We start from the raw sequence: 24,088 nt of genomic DNA on the forward strand, positions 1-24,088 counted from the left end.
GAGCAGGAAATGCTTTACTTGTGTAAGTTTTCACTCAGACATATTTTCCTGGTGCTGTAAGCTTCCTACAGTTCTGTGAGCATGCAGGAGCACTGACCCGTATGCTCTGAGAAAACAATAATTTTGATATGTCAACAGACAGTCTGTATCTGGTGTTTTGCAGATGGGTAAGGAAAGGTCAGTCCCTTGGCCTGTGCCAGGGCTGTGCATTAGCTGCTCTGTTCTCCAGACTCCAGCTTCTTATTCGTCTCTGGAATCATAATGCATCACTGAGGTGGTCTTTTAATGAAATAAGATTTTCTCTTGCAGTTGGAATGTACACATGCAGATATTTTTGACTGAATTTCACATCAGGTAGAAAAATGTTAGGCCAGTTATACAGCATTCTAGAAAGTGTTTGCCTAACCCTTTTATGCAACCTCCGTTTCCCTACAGCTCTAGTGGCAACATGGACACACCAAGGACACGAACATATTGTTTTCCCCTGTCTTTCTGGTTTAGAAATTTTTGCCTTTTTTTCTTCATTATAGTGTGTTGGGAGAATGAGTGACATGCTCATGAAGGTCATTTCACATGATGTATTACGGTGTTGTGTGACATGAAATGATATTTCAGATATGGCCTTTCAAGTTTAAGTACATGGTCTTATTTTGGTTGGTGAATAATCAGCTCTGAATTTATTGTGAGCAGTCAATCTCAGTCCAATGGGGAAATGAAGAAATATATCCAGCAGTCAGCAGATACTATGGGAAAGTGGCTAGCTAAAGAATGGTATCTTCCCTGCCAATGACTTGCTTCCTGTTCAGCTTGTGAAACCTGATTCACAAGAGACACTGAATTACGCTGGGTCTGGGAGAGCAAAAAGTTCAAGCACAGTAGAAAAAAAAATAAATGGTGGTTTTTTTTATTTTCAGGAAGCTAAATAAGAAAGTTTTGAAGTCTTGGCTGTGAGGCATATACTGAAACAGGTGAATCAGGCATATACTGAACAGTTTTCATGTCTAAAATGTTCTAGTATTTCATTTACAATGCCAAGATAAAGATGTTTGATTCTTAGCATTGCTGAAATGGCATGGCACAATCTTCTTCTCTGTAGCCAAAATCCCATGACCAGATTGAGCTTTCCTGCAGGCAGAGAAATGCTGTGAAAACCATGGAACTGAAGCAAAAAATGGAGGGAGGGTAAAGTAGTAAACTACCCTCATGGCATTAATGACATTCCTGTGTTGTGCTGCACATGTTGCAGGAAACAGTCTGGCAACAGCAGCGATGTGAAGTCCACGTGGGAGGTGGTTTACAATGGCTCTTGTGGCAGTATTTGCACATGGAAGGCCAAGAACGTAAAAGGAACTTTCCAGTTCAGAGCAGCAGCTGCAAATGTGCTAGGGCTTGGTGAATACAGTGACATCAGTGTGGATATAATTTTGAGTGAAGGTATGTCTTGTACTTCTGTGTTGTAATGCTAGGTTTAGTTTAGTAGGCTGCAGCTTTCCTGAGAGCTCAGTGGGGCTGCTTAGGGCAGTATGACCATGCTCGCCCTCCCGTAGTCCATTTCGGATGGCTCCAGGGTTTTTGCTCTGGCAGCTGTCAGCCCTACAACCAGTGATGGCAAAGGAGGCGAGAAGGGTCTCTCCATGAGGGTTTAAGAAGATCTTTAACCTTACATCTTATCCCAGCAATCCCCAGAAGCAGAGGGACCTCGTGATCCGGGTGCAGGGGGGTTTTGTCAGATTGCAGGGGCGGTACATGGGCGGGGTTGGGGTACAGGAACCAATAGGGAGAGCCTGAGGGAATGGCCAAAGCTAGGAGCAGGGGAATGTGAGGGGGGAACAATGTGAAAGGCATTTAATAAATGAATCAGTGGACAATACAACACCACACTTCTGCATTCTGTTAGTATTTTCCTTGATATTCTATATAGTCATACCAATTTATGAACAGAAACTGGCTATTTTAATAACAATATTCCTCCAAAGGTAGAGTAATAAATAGTGATGTTTATATGGTGACTCCTGCTGGTAGTGCTCATCCAGGCTCTTTTGCTCAGAACAGTGGGCCTGAAAAGTGCTTCTGCTCATTTATACCAGTTTGTCTCTGTGGTTCTGCCACTCTGCTTTATGATGTGATTCTTGAAAACAGGCAAGCTCACACACTGGGTAAAGATATCAGAATTACTTCTTGCCTTCAGCCAGAATGTTAGACTTAGACTTTGTGGGTGCTTTTGGAAATCCCACCTTGAGCAGCCAAACAGATCAGCATTTTCTATTTCTGCATATACATTAGGTCATTACTAGAGGAATGGCCCAGGTCTGGGGGAGAAGGATTAGTCTGACCAAATGCACATCCACATATAGCCTACAAGAGAGCTTTGTGCAGTGGAAGGCTTTTACATAGCAGGTAGCTGAAGGGTTGTCTCAGGTGTGCTCCTCTCTGTGGGATTGACATTGCAGGCATACACAGTAATTAAGCAATTCTCCCTTTCTCTTTAACAGACAATATGATCTCCATGGGCACCATCATTGCCATTGCTTCTGTGATTGGAGTTGTTGTGCTGTGTTTGGCTGTGATCATGCTATTTGGTTTTGGTATGTGACTGAGTTTTTTGTTTACCCTAGGTTCAGAAGGTGGGAAATGATTGGCCTCCAGATTTAGGGAAATGCTGAACAACCCCTAGGACGGGAACTGGCAGGAATTTGTATATTCTCATTCTTTGAGGCTCTAGAGATGGCTGATTATATTTTTGGTATCAAGGACAGGATAAAAATTCACTCCATCCTCAGGCTTTTCTTGCTGTTGGTTACATGCAGGGAGAGCACAGGAGTGCTTAAGGAACTCTAATGCTTGTGTGTATCCTTGTACCTTACAATTCTCAAGTTTGGTACTACATTTATTCACAAAAGGGTCCCATTTTCTTTCTCTTAAGCTCTGTCCCTGAAGAAAGGCTGTAATAATTACCCTGAGATGCAAATGCCCGCTTGTGATGGTCCTATCCTCTCACTCCTCATCCTTTCCCTGGACTTTTGTCACACACAGAAATGGATACCTGGCTGAGTTCTCAGCTCAATGAACAGTTGTCTGTGTTTTGTGGGAAAAAAATGGCCAGATAAAAATAACTTAATTACATGAGCTGTTGGGAGGTGATGTTGAACAGAATAACATAAAACCTGCAGCCTTTCAGCCTGCTCACACACTGGGGTGCTCTCAGAGTGAAACAGCTAATGGTCTCCTTTCCTATTCCAGCATGGACGCAAAGACTGAAATCTGGAAAACAGGCCTTGCCTGGACAGATAGTGTTTATCAAGGAAGATAAAGAACTAGCTCGACTCAGGGAGATGGCTGAGACAGTGGGACTAGCCAATGCCTGTTATGCTGTACGGTATGTCCTCAGAGCAAATATATTTTCAGGACAAAAACATCTAAGAGGTCTTCCCTGGACCAGTTTTCCTTAGGGCACTCATCCCTAAAACCTCAAGGTAGAGTTAAGGGCTGCATGTGTGCTGCAGGGCAGGTGTGCTCCAAAGGATGCCTTCCCATGTTGCCCCCCTGGCACACAGCCCTGCCTGGATCGCCCCCAGCCCATCCTTCATGTCACTCTGGCAAGAAACACCAGTGCACAGGGAAGGAAGAAGACCTGGTGTTTTCCAATAACTTCCAAAACATCCAGCCTCACCTGAGCTCCCCTTAAATGTACCTGATGAGACAAATAGTACCAGCTTCATTTGAAGAAGAATTTTAATAAAATTTCAGACATCCTTAGGTATGAACAAGTGACTAGTATTGCTGTTTTGTAGCACTCTTCCTTCTCAAGCAGAGATTGAATCACTGCCAGCTTTCCCTCGGGACAAACTCAACTTACACAAATTGTTAGGAAGTGGAGCATTTGGAGAGGTGTATGAAGGGACTGCAGTAGATATCCTGGCAGATGGAAGTGGAGAATCCAAAGTAGCAGTCAAGGTAATCACAGCTGTGTATTTCTTTGGCAAGAGAATGGGATGGGCGGAGAGATCTGTCTCAGAGGTTTTACCTGAGAAATGATAAATGGCTGATCTGGGTATTTCCTTGCAGTGTTTCTTGCAAATCTCTTAACATTTAGCCTTGTAGTGATTTGTAGAAAATAATGTGTATTTAGGGCCACATCTATGTCTGATTGTTTTACTTAAGTGCCATGTGATAATGGTGATGATGGCCAAAGTGTTACTACACTTCCGCTTTCTGTTGAATAGACTTTGAAGAAGGGTGCGACAGACCATGAGAAGAGTGAATTCTTGAAGGAGGCACACTTAATGAGGTAGGGACAGCTTTGTCGCTGGGCACCCTTCAAAGCTGGTGTGAGGGTGCTGGCCTTCCAGAGGAGCAACAGCAGCACTTTCCTCTAAACAGATTACTATGGCATTTTTGGGGTGTCTTCCTGTTTTCTGCCAAACCAGTAAATCACTACTGATGAATATCATGGAACTAAAGCCATAAATCTGATAAGCAAAATTTAAGCTATAGACTGCAAGTTCAGTATGCTCATATCATGGATTTATTTGGATTTGTACTGGTGTGTTTCAGTATCTTTGCTCCTCTAAAACCAAGTTAGTTACTAAAGGCAATTGGACATCATTTGGCTAATCCTGTTTTACTGAAAGAAACAAATCAGACCAAACTGATGCTTTAAAGTTACAATTTACGGTGGAAAATATTTTTTTAAATGTGCCACTAGGGGCTGCCACATGCCTCTTCTATTGAGGTAGTGTTAAATTATGCATCTGTCACCAATGCAAGAATTTCACATAATAAGGTTTGTGTTTCAGCTAGAAATCTGGTTTTCTAGAGTGTCCCCAGAAATAAGTAGAAGTTCAACTGAAATTTTCAGCTGGTGGCATAAGATTGAGAGCGTAGTTTAGTTTTCAGATTCACTTTTGCACTTTGACTTTATCTCATGAGTGCAGAAGTAGAAGCATTTTTTTTAAAAAGGAAAGATTTATTTCTGCACAGAAAACATGGCATTACTAAATTTGAAATTGATTTCTGCAGCATTCATTTTTTTTGTTACACATTAAAAAAAATCTTGCATTTTTTGCCCTTTTTGACACACTGTAACTGAATGAGGTAAAAGGCTTGTTAAAACCAAAATTCAACCATATCATTAAAATGTAAATTAATGACAAAGAGTAAGAGTTGTATGTAAACTCCTTATAATCTATCTTTAGTCTACCTAGCAGTCATAAACCCAGTTAAAGTCTTTTTTTTTCCTGTGTAGTATGGAAATTATATGAAGCCATAGTTAAAGTTTCTGAAGCCCCCCCAATTCTTGTTGCAGATAATAATCCAAACCCAGAAATCTTGGAAGAGTACATAATTGAAATATTTTTGCATTTAAATGTAAACACTGGTATGGGCCCATATGTACACCAATATAATGAATCAGAAATTAAGAGAACAGAAAATTTAAGTATTATAATCTCAGTAGTCATTAAACAACAGCAAAAACAGCATCAACAACAACAATGTGTATTTTGTATTATTTGAATATTTCATATTTTTAATATAAAAAAAGAATTATTTAATTACCTCATGGAGGGTTTAATGATTTTACTTGATGTTCATCTATAAGGTCTCACAAATGAAAAAAAGGGTAGAAAGGAGAAAAATTGCATCTGAGTGCTTACAAACAGATAAGATATATAAGTGCAACTTTTATTTTGCTTACATTTTTGGATGTTCATTAAAATTTGGATTGTAATATTATGCATGCTGGCTCAGTTAAGCCAGAACTATTTGTTCCTTCTTATTGCTATGCAGCAAAGGGAAAATTGAGTTGCCTCTATTTCAAAAAGTCATTTGATATTGGTTATTGGTGAGTCATTCGTGTGCAAATACATGTAGGAAATTCTTGTGTCTTCCCCTTGGGAAGTAAGGAATGACAGTTCAGTGGAGAAAGGTCTGCACTGGGTGCAAGGAAAGTGCCAGGTGCTCCTTCCCCTCTTTTTGTTCCTGAAAGTGCCGAAGTTTGTCTGATTGAGAGGTGTGTGCTAGGGGCCAGGGGGGAAACTGTCAAATTCTAAATCACACTTTTTTGCAAGAGTCTATGCCCACACCTGAGATTAGGTGAACTGAAAGAGATTAGAAGGAAATTGTCCCTCTCTTATTTGTTTGTTTACACTGCCTCATTTGACAGCATTTTGGACACCATCAATTCTCCCAATAGAGTTAAGTTTCTCTGACTGCTTGTGCAAGTGCTTTCACACAGCAGTGAGAAGGGAAAACCATTTTCTAACAAAAGTGAAGTGATTGAAAAAATGCAGGCACTGACAGAGGCAGTAAATATTCTTCATTCTTCAAAGAATACTTGCAGTACTGAGAGTACTGATTTCTCTGTGCTAATCCCTGTCTTAGACACACAGAAACAATTGCTAGTATACTTAGAAGTATTCCTCATATGTATTTTGTTTCTTTTGAAAATGTACTGTGAAAAACTGTTCCCCTCTGAACTGTGAAAATAATATATTGCACCTTGTGCTTTTGCCTTTGTGTATTTCTCTGAATCAGCCATTCTACTGTGAATATAGTAGTAAAACTACTCTATTAAAATAATATAGACACCTTCAATGTACAGGTGACGAAGCTCCTTATTCCTAGAAGAAATTGCCATTTGACTACGTTTCTTTTCTTCCTGGAAAAATGATGAAGTATGCATGCATTAAAGTGCCTGTCAAAGACAGTGTAAGCCTGTGTTTTGGAAGGATGTCCCTGAACTCTCCCCATGACTGAGCAAATCCAGGCACTGTGAGCTACTGAATCCTGTTGTTCATAGAGGCAGGATTGTAAAGGCCAAACTGCTCATTCATTGCTTGCAACTATAAACACTCCATTAGCTATTAATCAGCTGGATTTCTCATATGTCATCTTACAGTTGTTTCCTTCTCTTTAGTAAATTTGATCATCCCCATATTCTGAAGTTACTTGGTGTGTGTCTTTTAAATGAACCTCAGTATCTTATACTGGAGCTGATGGAAGGAGGGGATCTACTTGGCTATTTACGAGGAGCCAGGAAGAAAAAGGTAAAGAACATGAGACTCACATTTTTAACCTTAACTGCCCACAATTTCTCAGTTTTTCCCTTTCTAAAAGCCCATGCTGATGTTCAGCTGTTTCTGTACTTGCAAGGTCTGACCTGGATTTTCCTTAATACCCTGGGACCTCAGTGTTGGGTGCTGACTTGCATTCAGTGATGCTGTGAAGGAGATTGAATGTCATTAGATCACTGACCAAAATTGTGGTTTCAGTCATGAGATGTTGGCTGGATTTCTCACTGTGAAAATCATAAACTGTCCCTTTGAAAGTGATAATAAATAATGGTGGTCATGTATGTGGTCTACTAGGCATCATAGAGGTCTTTTTTTGTCTTTGAATAACAACAGTATCCTTTATGTGAGAAGCATAGTCCAAGCATATAAGAATTTACTATCCTTGTGCCTGTGTCCTTGTAATCTTTAGAAGGAAAGAAGAGAAAAGAACAAGGAATAAACAACTTCAAGTAAATTTCTCTCTAGTTAGTGTGCAGATTAGGAATATGGATGGTAGGACTGGAGGTCAAAAGGACTCAACAATGAAATTTTATAGCATTATAGCAATTGTATTGTTCATTTACTTAATCAGATCAAATCCACAGTCAGTATTGAATCCTACTGAAATGGATATACACGTGTTCTACTAGAATAACATATTACACTGATTTATATAGCAACAAACAAACCTGATCTGATAGTGGGAGGAAATTTTTAAGGTCCCATTTCTTCCACAATTCTGAAGACCCTAGGGTATTCTTAGCTGCAAATCAAGCAGGATGATATCATTTGCGTATTCCTTACAGTGCAGTGATTTGGCAATTTACCCTGCTTCAAATTAGCATTCACTCCATTGACATGCAGAGATTTTGCACCTGTACTTTGACTGTTTTGGAAAAATCGTATACATTTCAATGGGGAAATCTTCCTTAGGGAGGTTGTCATTCTGAGTTGGTAAAGCTGGAAGACATAGCTAACTTCTGTCTTTCTTTCTTGTAGCTCCAGAGCCCTTTACTGAGAGTCATTGACCTCTTGGATATATGTTTGGATGTTTGCAAAGGCTGTGTCTATTTAGAGAAAATGCATTTTATACACAGGTACAGAACTTATTTCCTTAGTCCTCCCAGGTTTACCCACAGTATCAGGACTGATTATCCTACCCAGGAAAAAATGTCTAGAAAGAAGTCACAATGGAACAAGAAAGGAGAGAGCACTGGAGTAAAATCTAATGCTATGCTTTTCTGCTAAATATCACTCACAGTTCTCTCACAAAATGGTGGGCTACTCTAAGATCTGAACCAAGGACTTACTGCACCCTAGACAAGAATCTTACCCTGTGCAACAGAAAGAAGGGCAAGATTCATGTACTGTCTTTGTCTGCCTAATGGGTAGCTTTAGAGGACACAGAGCCAGACTTTTCTCAGAGAGGTACAGGGAAAAGGTGAGAAGCAACAGGCACAACTTACAGAAAAGGAAATTAGATAATATTGTTCACAACATCCAAGATCAATCACTGAAACAGGTTGTCCAGAGGGGCTGTGTCATCTCCAGTCTTGAAGATATGCCAAAACTAACTGGGTGAGACCCTAAATTACTTGATCCAAATTTGGGGTTGGCACTGCTCTGAAGAGAGTGTTGAACCAGGTGACATACAGATCTGAATTACTCTGCAATGGTAACTCCATCCTCTTTTCTCTGTCTTACAAATCAGGGACTTGGCTGCTCGCAACTGCCTTGTGTCAGAGAAGGAATATGAGAGCTCATCCCGGATAGTAAAGATCGGTGATTTTGGACTTGCCAGAGATATCTATAAAAATGATTATTACAGGAAAAGAGGAGAGGGTCTACTTCCTGTCAGATGGATGGCTCCTGAAAGCCTTATTGATGGTGTCTTTACAAGTCACTCTGATGTCTGGTGAGTTATAGGAGCCACACAGCTGTGGAGATAACCGTACTAAATCCCACAGCAAGAAAATACTGGTTTATAGGAGGAATTACAGGGTTGTATATTGTCATCTCTAATAATTTTTAGGCTTGAGCAGATTTCCTCCTAAGCAAAATTTTAAGGATCTAATGAGAAATTTTATTATTTTTATTTTATTTTATTATTTTATTTATTATTACCACAAATTATTTATACCACAAAGTATATTTCATGGATATATTTCTTTATGCTTTGAGCTCTAGCTTTGGATTCTGGCGGGAAGGAAGTAGTGTCACTCAAACAATTTTACAATTATACCAGGCACACAATGTGATTTTTGCTTGATTGGGCAGTGAATTGTCTGCCTGCATGCTGTTCCATTTTGCTTTCCATTAGGCTTATTGACATTTCCTTCCTACAGCCAAATACTTTGCCCTTGCAGTTTCACTCTCTTCTAGAGACTTCTTTACTTTGAAGACCACACTTTTCAGCATCATCAGGGGAAGGTCACAATACTTTGCTGTGGAGGTTTGCTAAAAGTGTATTTGAGTGGCTTTGAGTTTATGGTGAAGAAGCAGAGACCCACTGTCAGGAGACAAAGAAAAAAATCCCCAGACTAAATCAGATCCATGAATATCCATGGATATTCACACAAGTTTAGATTTTAGTGGCCACAGGTACTTAGTCCACAGGTCTTTTCCAAGTCCCCAGCGCCTGCACCCATCTATTTGACTGCTACTCTTGCACTTATCTAAGAAAGTAGTTTAGTACTCTGTGCCAAACCAAATGAGGTGCTGATTGCTCCACAAGTGGTGCTCAGAACTTGTCTCTCTCCATTTTAAACCACACCTCTAGAGATTTCTAAACACTTGTTTATATGAGGACATGCTCAGCTGGAGTGTTGCCCGGAGAAGATGTGGACACTCAGTGTCTTCTGATCTGCATCTCAGTGAGTCAGGGAAAGAGTCTCAGTTCTACACACTATTATTTATTTTAGCTATTCCAGAGGCTGGCTTAGGGACAAAACCAAATTAAGTCCTCTTACTCCTAATTTTTCTGAGTCTTACTCTTTGGTTAGGCATGATCTAACTGTTAATAGGGAGATTTCATTATGGTTATATAACTATGGTTATTAATTTTTCTCTTTTTTCATGGTGTTTCTTAGGGCTTTTGGAGTATTAGTGTGGGAAACATTAACTTTGGGTCAACAGCCATATCCAGGTTTCTCCAATACAGAAGTTGTACACCATGTACGATCAGGGGGAAGGCTGGAATCTCCAAACAATTGTCCTGGTGACCTGTAAGTTAATTTTGTTTAAATGTTGTTGATAATATTTATAAGAAGCAAGAGGCTTTTTGCTAGTTTGTCATAATTTTGAAGGTTAATCATGCCCATGCAGAGCCCAACATCCTCCACTTTTGTTTCCAATAAAACTGGCCAACCTGCTACTAATTCATCCAGTAGTCCAGCCTATGAATAAGAATTTAAGGCATGGATCTGGTAGTCCTGTGACAACAGACTGAGAGTACCTGAAGGTATTGGTTAGAAGTTAAGATGGCTCTGAGAAAGATTTTACCAGTCTCTGTACACCATGTGTCTGCAATTGTGGATAAAACTCTCTTTCTCAATGGTAGCTGCAGGAATTAGGCTAATATTAGAACCTATGTGAAAAATAAACTCTGCCCTTTGTAGAGAGAACTCCAAAAAGCCAATAAGAAAAGCTGAAGCAGTGCAGGAAAAGGGAAGTCTGCACTTCTGGTTAGTCTTCAGCCGGACTGGATAAGTAAATCCTTCAATTCCTGTTTGTGTCTTGAGCATAAAATTCAGGTTTAATTGCAAAATTCTTGCAATTAGCACAGTAAAATAAATACATCAAGTGGATCAAACCCATACTGACCAGAGGTGTATAAAGGAGGAACCGGAACATGAGCTTAACAATCACTCAGTATTGTCTAATTTCATGTCTCAATTTCTTTATCCCCCACTCTGCATAAGCAGTCACAGCAATGCACATGACAGCTGCAAATAGAGGGAGAGGCTACTAAAAGTGAACAATTCTGACTCCTGGGGCTGAGGAAAAGGCTTGAGAATAATTCTGTGTTTGGCAAGCTAATATCTCTGTGATAGATCTTAGACCAATTACCATGCTCGGAGTTTAAGAGAAGGTGATTATTTATCATTATATAGATATAGCTGAAATACCATATTAGCAGTAGGAAACACAAAACCCCCCAAAACAAGGTTTAGCACTTGAAGGAACTGAAAAACTGAAGAGATTAGGATTTTGATTTAATAACAGGGGGAGAACTCGAAGTCACAGAACTAATGAAAGCCCAAAGAGATTTTAATTTCAATATTTTCTGCTGAGAAAGGTTTCCTCAAAAAATTTCTGACAGCTGTCCTGTGAACAAAAAAGCACAGGAGAAAGCTATATCCATGTACTACTCTGAAATTCAAACTTAAGCAAAGGCTCATAAATTGCCTTAAAACGAGTGATCAGATCTTCAGAAAAATCAAGAAAACTTTTCTTGAAATAATTTTAAGGTCCCAGATCTTGAATTTAGCATAGCAGATACAGCTTAAATACTGGTCTTCCTGTTGTAACTTGTAGGATTGGTGCCTGAGAGTAGTTTTTGACAGCCAAAGAGCTGAAGAGCTTAGACTCTTGTACCATCTTTTATCTCATTTGGTGAACACTCAGCACCTGCATGCAGCTTCTGTCAGTAGCATAAACAGCTTTTTGCTGCTTTGCTAGGTCATTAATGGCATGCTGGGATTCTTGACATTCCTGCTTCCCTCCTTGTGGTTCTGAACCTGCATCAGGACATCAGCAGTCAGTAATTGTCTCCTCTGCACTTTGGCTTGCTCATTGTCATTTGACAAAACAAACCATCACTGATAGGAAGAGAGTTCAAAGGCCAAAGTACTTCAGCTGAGAAGTGTTTAGGAATCTGTGGTAGGCTTACACTGCAAGTGCAAGTAGGGCTGGCACAGAAACCTTGGGGTGTAAAAGCAGGAAAGAAGTGGGATTGTTTGTTTAGTTTGGTTGGTTTTTTTTTTTCTTTTTGCAGGGGGAGAAATTCTTCCCCTTGCCTCCACAAGTTGTTACTCCAGGGACTAGTCATCTACTTTTCCACAGAGAACTGTGGCTCAGTAAAGCTTGGTAATGAATTGAAGAAGGGGCTTGGGTATGTATAAATGAGACACATTTATTGAAACATGAATTAGATCTATGAATGGAGCTATATTTGCAGTCAGAAATCCACATCTGGCACAGCCAGCTGGGTATGAGGTTTTCACACAAGAGAATGCCAAGGTTTGGACTGAACTGAGCTAATTTAATATAGATCCTCAAAGGCCACAGATTACAGTCTAGAGAATTTGTACAAGGACCAGGACATTTGCTGACTTGAAGTTGCAGTTTCGTCAAATGCTCAGTCCTATGCAAACTTATACAACAGACTTTGATGAAGAAATTTTAGTTTGGTAACTAAAAGCTTTTTGCTATTTGTTTCTGGGAGTGATCCCTTGGAGGGATTAAGAGAGTGAGACAGAAGGCGGCCTTGCACAGAATGTATCAGATGAAATCAGGGGCTCTTCATCACAATATATTTTCTCCTTTTCTAAGAAAATCACGCATCAGTTGTATATTCCTTTTCATGCGAGAAAAAATTGGTAATGCCTGTAGCTTCTGTGCACTGCAGTGCATTTCAGGAATGTTCACTTTCTGCCTCCAATATCAGATACTGAATATTAGTTCTTCACTTTTCCAGGCCCTCAAATTCTAACTAGTCCCACATAAGCAGCTCTGTTGGACATATGGTTGTTGCCCCCAGAAAAAACTCAGGTGTGAAGTGTAGGTGTGTAGGTGTACATCTAGGGTAAATGTTAGTTCTTAAACCTAACACAAACCTTTAGCTGATGATGTGTTTGGAATTGTCATTTTTCATTTCTTTCCTGAAAGGCTTTCCCCATGAAGTAGGGGAATCCTCTGGGTCTCTTTCTCATGCTGAAGTGATGCACTATTTGCTAGCCCATGTTTGGCTCCCCAAAAACATAGGAATATGCTCAATCTGTCACTTAGATGTATTTTGGCATGTTAAGCTGGCTTTTACCCTCTTGACTTGTCTCATACTCACGCATTTCTGAGCTAGTGAAAGTTTGTGCCTTATGACTTAAAACTTTGGATGTCACAGAATGCCCCAAAAGCTAGATGTCATGCCACAAATAGCTGTACATGTAAAATTTGCAGATGTACTCTGAGAAAGCATGAAAGTTTTTATCATTAGAAACCTGAAGCCTATCTGAATTAAATACTTAGTGAAAAATACCTGTACTGATATTTTAAGCCAATCACCAAGTAACTTGATTTAGGCAATAAAAATATGGAATATAATTAAACTTACAAAATTACAGTACTGAATTACAGTTTTGGCAGAAATCTCCTTACTCCAAAGCAAAACTGAATGGCTGTATAAAGCAGATTGTCCAATAAAAAAAATTAGTTATTTAGAAAGAGATTGGTCATGAGAAACAAAACAAAAATATTCATAATCCACGCTCGCGGTGTTCTTGCTTCATAAATGAAAAGAGGGTAAATTTAGATTGTTTATAAGAAAGAATTCTTTTACAATAAGAGTGGTGAAACACTGCAAAAGATTGCCCAGAGTAGCTGTGGATACCCCATCCCTGGAACTGTTCAAGACCAGGTTGGGTGGGGCTTTGAGCAACCTGATGTAGTGGAAGATGTCCCTGTGCATGGCTGGCGGGTTGGACTAGATGATCCTTGAAGGTCCCTTCCAACCCAAAACATTCTATGAGTCTGTGACTTATGTATCATTTCCTGTTTTTTCTTCCTCTGTGACTGGTTGTTTCTTCCACAAGGCTCTGCTCATGAGACCCCAAGTGCAAACCTGATGAAGCACAGCACCTGAACTCATGTTTTTTGCCTGGATAGCAAGCATGACCAGAAAGCAGATTGTTTGGCTTCCAGCATCCAAGGCTGGAATTCAGCATGACAGACACTTTTCTGGCAGCAGAAGGAAAACCAGTTATTTAACCTTGAGTGCTTTTCAGTCCTTTTCCTTCTGTATTTCCAATGTCATCAGTAACCAGTACACCTGAAAGTAAGCAGATGAAGTGACCCAGAGTGTTAAGAAGCCACTACCACTCTATAAATTCTTAAAACGGATTTTCAAAATTTCATGGAATCTTTTTGAAAAAAAAATTATTCAACTTGAAAACCACAAGAATACAGGTTGATGAAAAGTGGTTTTGAAACGATTTTTCTACTCACATTCTCACGCGACTAATATTTTAAAGAAAAGTATAATTGTAAAATCAAGATTGTAAAATTAAGATGCCCAGTTGTGGTGAAGGAGAGCAGTCATCTTTTTAGGATGGATAAGCAAGGATCTGAGCAAGCCAATTCATTCTCCATAACAGATTAATGCCTGGTATCGCATAGCAGCAGGTCTGGGAAGATATTTGTCAGGGGAGGGTTTGAACTTAAGGCTTAGAGGTAAATGCTCCACATTCCAGATGCAGCTTTCTGAACCAGCCTTTCACTGGCTGCTCTCTGGTTTTGAGACTCTAAGACCTCTTTCCACTCCCAACACTTAGCATGTCCAGGTGTTGGCTGTGTTTTGGTTTTCAAGCTGTCTCCCCCTGGCTTTTGTAGGATTTGGTTTTGTGTAGCATAAACTCACCTTGAGCGAGGAATAAAAACCAACCCTATCATTTAGACAAACAGGAGGTGAAGTTTTCCACTAAATGGTAGCAATAGTGCTGTACAGGGTGGGCTGGAATCCCTGCTCCCACAGGAAATTCATACCATTTTTGCCTTTGATGGGAAAACCTATTCCTATTTGTTTTGGTCTGGAGGTAGAAGTCTAAATTAACCCTCCCTGTGCTGGATGGTTTGCCTTGACCTTCCCCTAAATTTGAGGTAGCTTGAGTTGAAGGAGGTTTAAATAAGTTGAGAACTTCAGGTTCATTTCTGGTTTTACACTTCCTTTTTTAAAATTTTTTTTTTCTGTGGGAGAATTTCCTTCTTGTCTGCTTTCTTAGAAAGTATTCCTGACTTCTTCACTGAGAGCGGATGCTAATGGCAAATATGTCTTTTTTTTTCAGTGTTCTATCTGCTCCCAATCTCAAAAATATCCATCTTTGAAAAACTAAAATGTTTCACAGTGATTTTTCCTGACTTTAATTTGATCTTCAATTTGTTTTTCCTTCCCTCAGCAGCTGGTGATAATTTTTGTACCACATAGAAAGTTTTCAGGCCAAACTTGCTTCTCAGATGTTTATTGGTAAGTGTTGAGATGAATTATTCTATTATCATTACGGTTTGAATTTAATTTTTTTTTCCAGATGTGATTTAATGACAGGATGCTGGTCCCAAGAACCTCACAACAGACCTACTTTCTCTTATATTCATGACAAACTGCAAGAGATAAGACACTCTCCACTGTCCTTCATCCACTGCCTTGAAGACAAAGAGGCATCAACTGGAGTCATCAATGAAGCTTTTGAAGGTGAGTCTGGGCCAGCACCTGCTATTCTTGTGGCCTCTTCCCTGTAAGCAAAGTGCTTTTCATTACATTTGTCACTGCCTCACATTCTCTGGCTGCTAAATGGAAACAGCAAAGATTTACCTCTGTTGTACTGAACTTGTAAAGATTTGTTATGTGTCTACTAGGTACAATGCATTAGATAAAGGATGTGTAAGTTTACCAAGCAAAAAGGCCCTAATGAGGTAATTAAGCCTGACTCAGAGACATCCAACTTGCCTCTAAACTCTTGGTACTTCACAACCCTGTTACACTAAAATAGATGCCTAAATTCCTTGCAGAGCCATGTGGAAGTCTGTTCCAATTTCAAAGACATCTATGCCCTCTCCATGAGCTAAACATGGCCATTGGGCATTTCTTATAGGAGTACTGATTCAGCACTGACCCCTGAAAGTGAGGCATAATTTAGGCACCCTACTAAGGTAGCCTTTATCCAAGCCCAAACCCTGATAGATTCAGGTCTTGCTTATGCTCTGCACATTGTGAATGAATAAACTAAGTGATATTAGGGAAGACATACTTAAGATATGGGACACAACAAAGCTCAGTTGACACGATTAAAGCTGTGAAGACAGGAATTTAAAAAAGGTAATACTAGATTTGCAGTCGTCTGTGCAACTGTGGTGTAAATCATCTAAATATGGAAATGAACATCCTGACTGAGCCAGAACAGCAATCTATTCACATCCTGCAGTAATTCCTGACTAACTAAATATTGAGAAAAAGTGAACAATATTAGTACACAGTGTGATCTGAATTCTACAAAAAGAAATATTTTATTGGTTGAAATATTTCACTTTTGTTTCACAGTTTTATTTTTTCATTTAATCTGTTTGCATGCTATGGTTTCATAATGAAAAATATTGGATGGTAAGAGAACTACTTTCCATTCTAGAAAAACCAAACCTGACTGTTTCTAAAATATCTGAAGGCTTAGTTTTGGTGGCGATTTTTTGTGGGTTTTTTTTTTTTTTCCCCTTCAAAAATTGTTGGTGAACTAGGAACTCACCCTGATTAACAAACAGTTTTGATACTTCAGTACTTCATGTTTTCCTAAAAACTTCTTAATCCATTCCAGGAATGACACAGTACTCAATTACACACCTACATAGACATTTTTCTTCAGGATACTACCTATGTTCAATTCACTGGCATTGTCCAATGGTCACTTGATAGTAGTCTATTTGATTTTTGCAAATCTTTATTCATTGTGAAGCTTTACAAATGTCAGTTTATTTCTTTGTGTCAAATCCAGTCTGTTCATTACATGTTTACATGTCATTATAAGACTAAAAACTTTTTAAAGACATGATGGGACCTGCATTGATAATCTTAATTTCATGCTTTCTTAACAGCTGACTTTTTACCCTTATGCTATAATGAAAAGCTATTTGCATACAGTGTCATTCCTTAGTTTCTTTAAGGGTATTTTAGCTCTCAATAATGACATTCAGGAAAGAGATACTTAGTCTGGCACAAATGTAAGCCTGGCATTGGCTCAGGAAAGGAGTACAGCCAATTAATTAGGCACTATGCCCAAGCTAATAGGCCTTACATTTTGGATGGACTTTGTCTCACCTACATGCAGCTGTCTACAAGCTAGGACTCTCATCTAGGATACTCTTCTAGGTAGCTCTGTAGTCAGAAGCAGAAACAGACACCTCCAGAAAGTGACAACTCCTGGTTTTTAGGCATGTTTCATAGCAGGAAAGGAGTCACCTCTTGCTTTACTCTTCACTGATGATGGCTGGCATCTAGGTGGTTTTCCATATTTAATTTGGTTCACATAGAATCACAGGGTGGGTGAGATTGGAGGGGGCCACCGCAAGTCACCCAGTCCAACATCCCTGCTCAAGCAGGGTGCCCCCAAACACGTTACTCAGTATAGTGTCCAAAATACAACATCTCAGCTATAGGATCTCAGACTAGATGTTTAATTTTCAGATGACTACAGGAACACAACATCCACTTGACACAGGTCTCTACTGATTCAGCTGCTTGCACCTACTCCTGAACTAGTTTGGTTTCCTAGCTTAGACATCTCTTCTTTGTGTCCCTAACTCCAGAGGCAATAGAGACATGAAAACTAATGGAGTTAAGAAGCCAATACATCAATATCTGTCAAATCTTTATCAGGGCTGAAATTTCTAGAGAAGTTTGCCCTTCTGCTGCTTGGAGTTGGGAAAAGAGGCTAGAATATAGGTTACTGTGTTTGTGGTGGAGCAGGCCTGGCACTGATGTAACATGAAAGAATTTTAGTTTCAGTGCAAGTGACTGCTTAGTATGTGTCAGATAAGCCTGGTCTTTCTCCAGCTGCTAACTTGCTCAATCTAAGCAAATATTTGCTTTCACTGGGATGATAAATACATATTCTTAATGTAAGAAACAAAATTTTGCCAAAATTTCAGGTTCTGCCACACAGCAGAGGTCACAGAGAAAAAGCCATTGTTTTGTTTGTTTGCCAGGAACAAAAGTTGCTTTATTGGAAATTACCAAGTTGAAAAGGAAAACATGGATTGAAGCTTCCATGAAAAGTGGCAGTTTGAAGGATAAAAATTTGAAAAAAATCCATTTACTGCAGAAAATGTGGTAGTATAATGGACTTTAAGGGTGGTCTTAAAAACAGCAGTACTCTATAATGTACATTTTAGAGAATGTGTTGATGGCAGTCACTTTTAAAATCAGACTCCATTAAACCTGTTTATAATAACTTATTAAAATCTGGCCTACTGTGGTAAGCAGGGCAATTCAGTGTAGGCACAGCTTTGGCCCTCAGAGCTTCTGCTTGGCACACTCTCTTCCTGAGCCTTGTACCCTTCCCCACCAGCTGCCATGTTCCCTCTTCTGGCTTCCTCCTATTCTTCCCTTTCCATAGGTTCTGCCCAGCTGGTGTTGCCACAGACCAATTGCTGGATCTGCATTGGGAGGAGAAGACAAAGCAACTATTTTCATGTTTCCATTCAATGTTTTCATGCTTCAATTCTCAAAAGTCCTTAACTTCTCCCCAGGTTCATTTCATGATTCTCATATAGGAGATACCCATTGGGAAAAAGGCTAGCTTGAATTTTATTCATCTACATTTCATCCTTCCATTTAAATGTATTTAAAAGACTAAACACTTTATTAGCTCTTTACATGTCTCTTTAATGCACATACTTATTTTCCTGTATGTTTATAGCTCACCTGTAGGTTATCTCCCTCTTTCCCCAAGCACAGCCTTAAAAAGCCCATTAAAATGTTATGCTGTATATTTGACTGAAGGCCTAGAGTCCTCATGATGTCTTAATGTTGCTGGATTATCTGATCAGGGACACATGCATGTCAGGTTTCTGTAGCTCTCCAGCCTTGAATTAATTTGACAATTTTTCTGCCTGCCATGTAATTCTCATGCAGTGGAATTCAGTGAAATGTGGGCTCCAGAAGTGAGATTGATTTAAGCAAGAAAAGGCCATTCAGGTTCTAGTTGTGTTTCCAGACTAAAATATGTGCTCCACTGTGACCCTGTCGAAAACAGTTTGGGGCATGGAATATGTCTCAGTCTGTAATTTGTAACACATTGTATAATAAGTTAGTGATTTTTAAAATGTGTATTCATTTCTAGCTGAGACTAAGTGAAGTATTTCTTGTGTTCGTAGTAGTAGTAGAAAGATGACAGCCAAAACAAATAATCCAAAAGACTGTTCCATGATGGACTGTCCTGGACAACATTTTCCAAAAATGCTACACGGTCATTGGCCTTTGTGTGTAATGAAACTCCAGTCATGAGCCTCCTGCCAAGAAATTCTTGCTCTCACCAGGTGACCTAGTTCCAAAAGAAAGAGACAAATGTCAAGCAAAGTGAAATGACATGCCTCAAAATAACTAAGATACTTAGCCTTTCAGGGAATCATACATCTTCCAAACTCTGTTAAGTCTTACCTACCTATGGGTAGCCACACTTTTAGCAGGTCCATACATGCTGTTGGTGACTTTCATAGGTGGGAGAGCTGAAAAACTTTAGATTTTCTCAATAATCTTAATGCCAGTGCAGTATGACACAGAGATGGCAAGTGTGGGTAAACCAATACAGACAGTCTGTTAGGGGACAGCATGCTAACAGGGTAGCATGGGGATGGCAAAAGGGGCACATGCTGTGTTATTGCAAGAGTTACCCTTCTAAAGCAGGCATCAAGTGTCAATAAACATGCCTGAGCAATACCAGCACCTCCTGGCACTGCTGCGTTGGAAGGGAGGGAAGCAAACTCAGGACCAGGGTCTACCAGTTTAGTGTTTTTCCTTCTTGGTCTTACAGGCTTTCCCAAGACACTGTGGACTTAAAGTAGCAGTAACAATATTTATTTGAGTAAGGGCAGCACTACCCAGCTGGAGGACTGAGACACCAGTGGGTTTTGAATTCAATGGAAATTTACTGAGCACAGGCCCTGTCACTGGGGTTCCCATTAATTGCTGAAAGGTAGTCTGTTCTTCCCTCTGATCCGAGAAGTGCAGCATGCTAGAAGGACGTCCCTGCATTGCTGCAAAAATAACTGGACCATCTATTTTCAGACATCGGTTTTTACATTTGCACATATAAGACAGCACTATAGCTTTTCAGGTCCCATGAGTGCCCCTTTACAGATGGAAACACCTGTTTGATTTGGCAAACGCCTTTCCTGACATCAGACAACTGGGCATTAAGCAGCTGGAGCAACTTCTTGCCTTTATGACCCAGAAGGACTATTCTTATCAGGGCTGTTCCTCACAATGCCTTTTGGACCCATATGGAAAAGAACTCTAATTGCTCAGAAAAAGAGGCTCCTCTGGCAAGAGGAGATGCCAGGCAGTTGGAGAAAATCCAGGATAAAAGACTAAAGACTGAAAGGAAACACATTTGGTCTAAAAACGATGATTTTTAAATCCCTAAACTGGAGATACTGCTTGAAAAATGTGGGAAGATACAAGAGTTAGAATTTTGTAATATTTCTTTTTTTCATTTTTCTTTCCAAAGCCAGTATATTTATTTTCGTAGAAGTTCAAGTACTTGCTAAAACTGTCACTTGTATTTTTTTAAAATCTCTGTGCAAAATTTTGCACAGAGAGGACTTGATATTAAAAGCTAGAATCAGCGACTTCATCATTAATTATGTTTGCATTCTCTACTGGCTGAGCACCTGTTTTCTGTTCCCTGTGTAAGAGTCATCAGTTTATTTTCCTAAACACAACTGCCTTTTAAAAACTATTCCACACCCCTCTCTGAACATAATCACTTAGACAAACGGAAGCTTCTCTAAAGAAGATGTGTTGATAAGAGACATTTTTAGAACATTGTATCTAGTCTCCTTTGTATTTTTCTGAAATTCAGTAATCCCCTTCCCCACTTAGCTTAGTGAGTGGCTGACCCAAAGCCAGCAGAGGTCAGAGGAAAGGCTTCTTCCAAAAAAGAGTGAGTGGTTACAACACTGCAAGCAAAGGGGAACTTGGTGGTGTAGCAATTTCTTATTTGTACTCCAGACAAATGGTGTTTGATTCCAGAGAATGCACACGAGCCATAAGACTCTGCAAGTGAACTCATGCCAATACTTTGCTGTGGACTGCGGGAAAAAATCAGATGGTATAAGACTGTAAGAGCTGACATTTGTGTAGACAGATGTGGACAGATATAGGCAACTAAAACATGAAAACTGCATTTACACTGGGTGTCTTGGCTGTTTGACAGTCACCAGAGACTCGTAGGCATATTCAGGGGATGTTAATGTGTGAAGGCAAGGATGTGGATTAAGCATCTCCACAAAGCTATTCATTCCTCCTTTCTCTGTTGACTGTAAAGACAGCCTAGGCAAGGAGCTTAAATTGGACATGTAAGACCTGGGTGGTTAAAACTGGGTAAAATTAATCCTGTTTTGTAACCTGGAGAAAGGGAGTGCTTTCCTATTTACATAGCCTTACTGCATTACAGCAAATATGGAACTGTTGATTTTTTTTTTTTGTACATTTATATTATAAATTTTAATAAACTAGGTAAGAAGTAGTTTATATCTGTAATTACGAGGACAGCTTCTTGCACATAGAGATTTCAGTCCACGGTTCTCTAAAAAATATATTAAAATAAAAAGAAAGGCAATTCTTCGGGCAGATTAGTGCAGGGGAAATGTAGGGTGAACAAAATTCTCACTTTTAGCGCCTTTAGTGTCTGACAGAATAGCAAAGCTCAGTGAGTCACCCTCAAACCATGCAAGATCATATGGCTCATTAGGCAGGAAACACAGATATATCTCCACTGATACATAATACAGAGTGGACTTTTAAAATGGATATATATTTGTTCTATTTATATTCTTACTGGCTATGTGCAGAAACAGAAACACAGCACCTCCAGCTCCAGGTGGCCATCAGATATCAGGAAAATACTCTCTACACAGGAACTATCTCCTGGAGCTAAACAACGTGGCTGAGGTAAAAAAGTCAAGGTTCAGTAGCCACCTTTTTCACCCTTAGCAAAGACATGTCATCAAGTGTTTCTCTCGAATGTGTTTGCTGTGGGGTATATCTTTCCTCCATGCCCGTAAGTCAGCCAGTCTCTTGTTTACTGCCACATACATTGTGTAGCAGTGAGAAAGGACAGAGTACGTATGAGAAAAACAGGAGGGTATTACTGACAAAAAGCAAATGTGGCTGGACTTCTAAATACCTTACCATACTGAAGGTGCTAAGCATCATATGAGATTATGTCACCCAGAATTAGTAACGTCTCAGGCTGGCTACTTAGCTGGTGTAAATTGGTGGCACCCCACTGGTTTCAATGGAACTTCATTAATTTATGCTAGCTGAGGATCTGGCCCTGAAATAGCTGTAATATAAGATCAGCATCTCTAGATCAGTTTATTCAGTCTCAATCAATCAGCTTTTCTACTGACATTCTTTTCTCTTCTTAAATGTTGTCACCTTCTTGAATTTAAACGCCAAAAACCCCTCATCTGCTTATCAAGACATCACAAAAATTTGCACCTTTCCAGGGAGGACTTCAGAACATGTTGCGAGCCCCCAGAGTTTACGAAGCAGGCAAGGAAAGGCACTCTGTGATCGTGAGGCAGGATCCATGGCCCGGCTCGGCACCGTGGCTGCCCTGCGGCAGGAAGCAGCCGACTGAGATGCTGGGATTGGGAAGGGGGAAGCACAGATTTTATCAGGTCGGGGCTGCTCTTCTCAGAGGAGGCTAAGCAAGCAAACCCTATTCCTCATTAGTATGAGTCAGGCGATCATTGTTTCTTGTGTCAATTACTGTGGGGCCCTCTAGAGTAAACTTCTCCCTATCCCCGGAGAGAGGTGTAATTAATTTACCTGCGGTTTGGCTCAGATGTGCTTTACATACAAGCTCTAAGCACAAGCTTTAAGCACAGCTCTACTAGGAAAAGTGTCCAGCAAGGTCAAAGCCACATGAATTTAGGACCTGAGACGTGTGTCTGTGCAAGTACAATGCTGAGCTTTGAACTTGCTATTTTAACTATTGGAAGCAGTCTACCTGGGGCAGCACAGAGCTCAGTGGGAACCTGCTTCTCAGTGGGGTACTCCTCTAGGCGTGTACAAAGCTCTGGACTGACAGAGCTAGCCCGCCTCGTGCCCTGAGACAGACTGTTTAAAACAAATGTGGGTAACTCTACACTATGCAGCAGCTCACAGTGTAGACAACCCCTCACAATTTAAGCCTTTAGAGTTGACTCTCCAGCACGACTTCAGATTTCATGAAGGTGTTCCTTGGACGTCTCCTCTTGAGGTGTTTTGTTGACTCAGCCCGGCTTTGCTTGTGAAATCTGAGGGGATCACATCACATGGTTTATCCTGCATTTACTCACGTATAACCCAGCATGACTGTACATCAATCAACTAATTTTAGCGATGTTAAAACTGAAAAGAAAATAATGGTATCTCATAAATATACTGACCTGCCTCTCCAATCTGGTTGCTGTCTTCTTTCATTTTCTTAACATTTTTTGGGAGGGCCTTCCAAAGATTATTCATAATTCTCTGAATTGACTTATAGCTTCTCAGAGCGCTGGTCGTGCTTCTAGTCCTCACATTTCTGGGGGAATTTCACAACATATCATGGATTTTTCTCTTCAGTTTCTCATTTTTAGTATTTTCTGTCTCCATCCATTCTTCTGCTCCAACTAAATGAGCAAAAATTATTTGCTTGCTTTGCTGACTTACATAACAGTCAAGCATTGTACTACACAGCTTGAGATCTTTGTGTCGCTTCTTTGCCTTGTACAGCAGAATGGTGCTAAACTTTCATCAGCGCTGACCACTGCACTAAGAGATGACTCAACAGTGAAGGAAAGGGCACTTACAGTCAAAAATGTCACTGTGAAAGTGGCCATGTATCTTACACGTCATGTCATAGGAGAAAGGTCATCAATATTATATTCTTCCTCCATCACTGGATATGATAAGAATATTCTGCAAAAATAGTATTTCTTCCTTATTGCGTTCCCAAAGCTCAAAAAGTAAAACCAAGGCAAGGTGTTTGATATTTTAGCTTTTTTTTTCTGTAATGAGAAACACA

At 39.9% G+C, this 24,088-nt stretch overlaps 2 protein-coding genes across 2 annotated transcripts in view; one reads left to right on the plus strand and one right to left on the minus strand.

The window, feature by feature from the left end:
- LOC309585339 (discoidin, CUB and LCCL domain-containing protein 1-like) overlaps window positions 1-24,088 on the minus strand; it is a gene marked incomplete at its 3' end in the record, with an annotated part of 154,941 nt that overhangs the window by 108,329 nt on the left and 22,524 nt on the right. The gene's annotated exons all lie outside the window — the stretch shown is intronic.
- The window catches only part of ROS1 (ROS proto-oncogene 1, receptor tyrosine kinase), a gene marked incomplete at both ends in the record, with an annotated part of 70,757 nt that overhangs the window by 45,046 nt on the left and 1,623 nt on the right, over window positions 1-24,088 (plus strand). Inside the window, 10 exons of the mRNA XM_082300427.1 lie at window positions 1,247-1,434; window positions 2,493-2,585; window positions 3,241-3,376; window positions 3,792-3,954; window positions 4,224-4,288; window positions 6,917-7,046; window positions 8,052-8,149; window positions 8,764-8,967; window positions 10,142-10,276; window positions 15,350-15,513. Of these exons, the coding sequence (XP_082156553.1) occupies window positions 1,247-1,434; window positions 2,493-2,585; window positions 3,241-3,376; window positions 3,792-3,954; window positions 4,224-4,288; window positions 6,917-7,046; window positions 8,052-8,149; window positions 8,764-8,967; window positions 10,142-10,276; window positions 15,350-15,513 (1,376 nt within the window). The remainder of the gene's footprint in view (window positions 1-1,246; window positions 1,435-2,492; window positions 2,586-3,240; window positions 3,377-3,791; window positions 3,955-4,223; window positions 4,289-6,916; window positions 7,047-8,051; window positions 8,150-8,763; window positions 8,968-10,141; window positions 10,277-15,349; window positions 15,514-24,088) is intronic.

This window comes from Coloeus monedula (genome assembly GCF_965178545.1).
Source record: "Coloeus monedula genome assembly, chromosome: 2".
Taxonomy (NCBI): Eukaryota; Metazoa; Chordata; class Aves; order Passeriformes; family Corvidae; genus Coloeus; species Coloeus monedula.